The sequence below is a fragment of the Elephantulus edwardii genome, unplaced genomic scaffold (genome assembly GCF_000299155.1).
Source record: "Elephantulus edwardii isolate Elephantulus edwardi_28Jun2011 unplaced genomic scaffold, EleEdw1.0 scaffold00046, whole genome shotgun sequence".
NCBI lineage: Eukaryota > Metazoa > Chordata > Mammalia > Macroscelidea > Macroscelididae > Elephantulus > Elephantulus edwardii.
Window position 1 is genome coordinate 709,961 of NW_006399796.1, and position 5,749 is coordinate 715,709.

At 42.6% G+C, this 5,749-nt stretch overlaps 1 protein-coding gene across 1 annotated transcript in view; it reads left to right on the forward strand.

Annotated features, from left to right (window-relative positions):
* The first annotated feature begins 3,725 nt into the window (after positions 1-3,725).
* The window catches only part of DMXL1 (Dmx-like 1), a 207,688-nt gene continuing 205,664 nt past the window's right edge, over positions 3,726-5,749 (forward strand). Inside the window, exon 1 of the mRNA XM_006885987.1 lies at positions 3,726-3,831. Within this exon, the coding sequence (XP_006886049.1) occupies positions 3,745-3,831 (87 nt within the window). The 5' untranslated portion in view covers positions 3,726-3,744. The remainder of the gene's footprint in view (positions 3,832-5,749) is intronic.

Below are 5,749 nucleotides of genomic sequence, written 5' to 3' on the forward strand. Positions count from 1 at the left end.
AGAAAGGCTTCAGACCTTTTGTTCAAAGGGATTATGAGTCATGCTTGACTCAATGGCAATCAACAACAACAACTCTTTAATTTTTTTTACCTTTCCCTTTAAAAAAATCCTCAACATATTTTTTATTGATGTTTTACTGAAAGGTAACAGAAAATTTGGATTTCCATTCATTCATTGTTGCACATTTTCCTCTTATCACCCCAGTTCACTTATCTCTTTAAAAAAATTCTTTCATTTCTGCACAATTTCCTTCCTTCCCCCAACCTCCTAGTTCACTTTGCTGTGCACCTCTTACTCTGGATTGTTTTCATGCAAATAATACCTTATCATATATTCTTTTTAAGCAGTTCTTTCTCTCTTCTGTTTCAATCCAGTGTTCATTATTTATCCTCTTTTTTCTTAGTTTTCCCCGAAGCCCCATATCAGTCCTGTTTCTTAACGGGTGTTATACAATATTTGTCTTTTTGTGACTGAGATATTTCACTCAGCACAATGTCCACCAGGGTCATGCATTTTGCATAATATTTTGTGAATTCCTTGTTTTCATTGCTGCATAGTATTTTAATGTGAATATGCCACAGCTTCTCTATATATTCATTTGTTGATGGGCACTTGGGTTGCTTCTTTCTCTTTGCTATTATGAACAACGCAGCAGTAAACATGGGTGTGCATATATCTCTTTAGGTGAAGTTCTGGTTTCTTTAGAGTATATCCCCAGTAGTGGAATTGCCAGGTCAAATGCTATTTCTATTTCAAATTTTTTGAGAAAGTGCCATACTGCCTTCCACAGTGGTTACACCATTTTACACTCCCACCAACAGTGAATAAGGGTTCCAATTTCTCCACAACCTCGCCAGCATCTGTTGTTTGCTGCTCTGTTGAACTTTGCTATTATTACTGGGATGCGATAATATATTACCTTTTTCATTTCTTAGAGGGAAAAGCAAGAACATATTAAAGGACAAAAATGGAACATTCAACGGGCAGAATGACAAAATTATAGTTCCAAGAATAATTTAATTCATCAATTTTTCTGGACTCATGTGTTGGGATATGGACTTGGAGTTCCTGGGCTGAAAGGAGGCGAAACTGTAAGAGATGCAGGCAATGCTGCTTTTCAGTTTTACAAGAGATAAGAATAGGACGGAGAGGGGAAGATGAGGAGCAGACATACTTAATTTTCTCTTACATCTTTCATCTCCTTGCTTTAATAGTCTGACCACAAAGTCACCCTTAGGGGCACAGATAAAACACAGAGCTGCTAACTAAAAGTTGGTAGCTTAAAGCCCCCAACTACACTGTGGGAAAAGCATATGGCAATCTGCTTTCAAAAAAGGAAATTACAGCCCTAAACACTTAATAGCCCAGTTCTACTCTATCCTATTGGATCTCTAGGAATCTGAATAATTTTCACTGCAATAGGTTGAGGGGTTTTGTTTTTTTAATGTAAGAAGTTATTAATGGGTTTTAGGATCCCACAGAATCTTATCAAGAGGAATAGCTGATGGATTTGAACTGTGTGGCTTTGGGATTGCAGCATAGCTTCTTGTCATTAATTCATCATTGTTGTTATGTGCCCTTGAGTCAACTACGACTCAAAATGGCCTTACAAACAACAGTTCTGAACTCTATCCTATCCTGAGCCAATCTTATCATCTCTGACACACCTGCCCCACTGCCACAGTCACTGTGTCAATTTACCATATCTAAGGTCTTGCTTTTTTGTGCTGACATTTCACTCTTCCAACTATGGTGTCCTTTTACAAGGACTAGTCCCTCCTGACAACATTCCCAAAGTATGTGAGACAGAACTTCAAAATCTTGCCTACCCGGAGAAATCTGGTTTCACCTTCTCTAGGGCAGATCTTTTTTCTTTTGGCAGTCCATGGTATGTACAATACTCTTCTCCAGCACCACAACTGTAAAGCATAATTTTTCTTCTGTCATCCTCACTTATTTCCAGTTCTTGAATGCATAGCAGGCAGTTGAGAAGATCATGACCTGGATCAGATGCACCTTAGTCTTTAGACTGACAGTTTCTCTTAGCACTCTGGAGAGGTCTTTGACAGTCGCAACTAATTGTCTTTTGATTCCTGACTAACGGTGCCAAGAGTGTTGATTGTGGATAGGAGAAAGAAGACATTATTAACAACCTCAATCCCTTCTCCATCTATCACTCACTATTCAGGTGGGTGAGAATTTTTGTTTTCTTGATGTTGAGATGCGGGCCCTAGGGAAGCTCTCCTTGGGTCAGGGCGGTGATGAGAGTAAGAAATATTGTGTTCACCTCTTAATTCTTTGACCACTATGTGGAACCGGGGGGTGGGGAGGTATTAGATAGTTCTACTATATATATCAAGGAAACTCTAGTGGTTTAGTGGCGAAGCTGTGCTGCAATCCTGCAGTTGTGTGCTTCAAATCCACCAGCTACTGGAAAAGGATGGGCAATCTACTCCCATGTTATTTATTAACTGCCTCTGAAAACCCTCTGGAGGATCTTCTGTGGGTCCATTCCGACTCGATGGTAGACAACAATGTGTGTGTGTGCGTGTGTGTGTGTGTGTCTGTGCGTGCGCAGCGGTCACAATTTAACACACGTTTATAAAGAATAATGCAAAACTGTCCAGACGCAATCCTAGAGTTAAATCTCACTTTGGTTACTGACAAGATAATTTCGGAAGCCTTAAGTACCTTTTTCAAAACAAATGCTCTATACACCAGACTAATATACAAGACAAACTTCGTTTTAAAAAGGTTTTCTCTTAGTGCTTATTAATTATCCCATTTGGGAAGTTCGAATTGCGTGGTAATCTAGACAGTAACCTCAAGTAGCAGAGGTTCTTCCAGGTTCACGTTTACTTGATTTTCAGGAGCCGCTGAAGGAAGAGGTGCATGTTGGGATTGGTAGTTTCCAAGAGACAAGGACTCAACAACTTCAGTGATTTTTAAGTTTTTAGATCCAATTGTCAAATTATGCTCTAAACTACAGTAAGCATTGGTAATTTTCCCTTCATTCTGGACTCATAATATCTGGCTTATTCTATTCAACCCTCAAGGTGTTAGCTCACAAAATTTAAAGCACTATTGGTCTACACTCCATAGTGGGCGGAGGCCTAGGTACACTAGCGTTTGGGATTGGCCAATTTTGTCTCGCCAAGGCTGCTTCACAGCCACTTAGAAATATGTATACTGTGGTTAAGGGAAAAAAAAAAAAAAAAAAGGTACCTCACCACAGATATCTCGCGATATTTCAGCCAAGGGACCTAGACGCGTAGGGTGGCTGGAGACATTGGGGGGGCGGGGGGCCGGGCAGTGGAGCAGGGACGATCGGTCAGCCGGACCCCGTGAGCGCGTGCTGCCTGCGCCATTTCGGTTCGGTCAGGGCTGACTGCCCCGGGCCCCCAGGAAGTGTGTTGAGGGTGTGGCCGTCTCTGCCAGTTGGCCGGCGTTGGCTTGCGGGCGGTCTGTCGACTCTGTCTCACCTGGGCCCACGCGGGCAGTGACAGGTGCTTGGACCGGCGCGGCGCCCCGCCCGCTTGCCGACCCGCCCCCTTCGGGCCTCGCCCGCCTCGACCCGGGATGAGCCATGAGCCCCAGCTGAGTGGCTCCGGCTTCTGGCGTTCGTCACTGCAGCAGCCGCAGCCGGAGAGCTGCCACCGCCCCTGAAAGGAAGGCGAGAGCGACGCGGCCGCTGACCCGGGCATGAGCCGCACGCAGCGTCCGCTGCGGGAGTAGGGCACCGACATGAACCTGCACCAGGTGCTCACCGGGGCCGTGAATCCCGGAGATCACTGCTTCTCCGTGGGCAGTGTCGGCGATCAGAGTTTCACGGTGAGTAAGGGCGACTTTGCAGTGGCCCGTGGCCTGACCCAGGAGGGAGGCAGAGGAGAGAGCGCCACATTGCCTCCTGGGCACCTCGCGGGCCGCGCAGAGGCCCCGGGCACCCCACGAGCTGTCCTGCTGTCTCGGTCCGCCCGGCCCGGACCTTTCGAGGGCAAAGAAGGCAGAGCCATTTGGATGATTTCTATACCCTCCCTAAGCGAAACTCGTGATATTTTATCATTTTTTAAGTTTTTATCCTGATGCTCTAGGATCAAGGTAGCTTGCTTGCCAAAGTTATTTATCCAAAAATTTCGGTTGAGTAACCTCTGAGAAACTCATTATTGCCCTACTTCGCGCACCCAGTTTGTCAAGTTTAGAAATAGTTGGGATTTGTTTCATGTTTGATTCCAAATTAAGACTTTATATTGTAAAAAAGAGTGGTGTCTTAAAAAAGTTACTAATTGTTACCAGTGCTGAGTTTGGGGGGGGGAAAAAAAAAACCATGAAGACGGCCTTTCAAAAAAATACCATGAACACGACCTGCCATGTCTTTTTTCTTCAAAGTCACTGAAGAATAACATTGAACATTGAGGGGGGAAAAGGTCTTTTAAAGAATTCATTCTTGCCATTCCTTGCATTCCATATATAAATACTGTCTACTAATTTAAGGACACGTATTTATCTCAAACCAGAAAGCAAACCTCCTATAGTCCACTGAAGTCCATCACATGTACCCCTTCAGCTGGTTTCTGAACCTGTAAGTCTTTAAGGAAGGAGACTCTCACATGGAGCTGATGTTGGGTTGGAACTGCCTACTTTTGGTTTGCAGCTCCACTCTTTATCCACTAGGACACCAGGCTCGTTTATTTCTTTTTTAGATTGTTCAAATTGATTGCTAAAAGTTGCAGTACTGATTTTCAGTACAGAGTGTATGCTGTGGAGTGGTAATTTCAGATAACAGTTTTTGAAAGAAGAGGACCCAAAACTTATGAATAACTTTGCTGCCTCAACTATAGTTAGAATAATTTCAAAGTGTAAGTCATTTGTTTCTGCCACCCAGTATCTAAGAGCAGTTGCAATGATAATGGATTTGTGCTACAACTTCTGTGGATTTATCTTTAGTTTTGATTTTATTTTAGTGTAACAAAGTAAACTGCTTAGTAATAGACTGAAGTTTAGGAATCTTAAATTTCTGATCTTACTTTGGAACTTGGGACTTTTCTTTTTTGGGGGAGTTAATAGGGCTTTTGCCTTTGCCTGTAAGAATAAAGAGTAAACCAATTCTGACACCTCGTGACTGTGACCGGGTAGGACAGACTAGAACTTCCCAGAGGGGTTTTCCAGAGGCTGTAAGTTTTTTAGATGCAGATTGTTACCTCTTTCTCCTTTTGAGTGAATAGCTGGGAAGTCGCCATCAACTTTTTTATTTACCTTTGAGCACTTACGGTGCACTCAGGCCTCCTAGAATAAATTGTAGTCATCATTTAATGCCTGAATTGTGCTTTTAATAGCTGTGCAACCTAGTACTTTACTTTCAAAAATGGAGATTTTTTTTTTTGTAACCTCTCCTACAGAGGGCAGTATCTCAGATATAGTTTAGTTTGCTTTAACGTGAAAATCTCAGAGTTGACAGATGTAGGTTTAAGGAATGGTCTCTGTGAACAATGTAGTCTCTGCAGCTTGGCATCACTTTCTACACTTGATGTGTAAAGGGGGGTGAGCGAAGAAACAGCATTCTTCACTATATAATATAATAGGATGGTGACATTGCTGTCATCTTCTTAAGGTATGTGAATGTTTTCTAGGATGTAAATTTGTTAAGAATTTTTTCTAAGACATTCAGGATTTATAGGAAGACATTCAGGATCTATATAATAGTGTAAATTTCATGCTGTATACAACAAGTCTTCTTTCTCTTACCATCCCC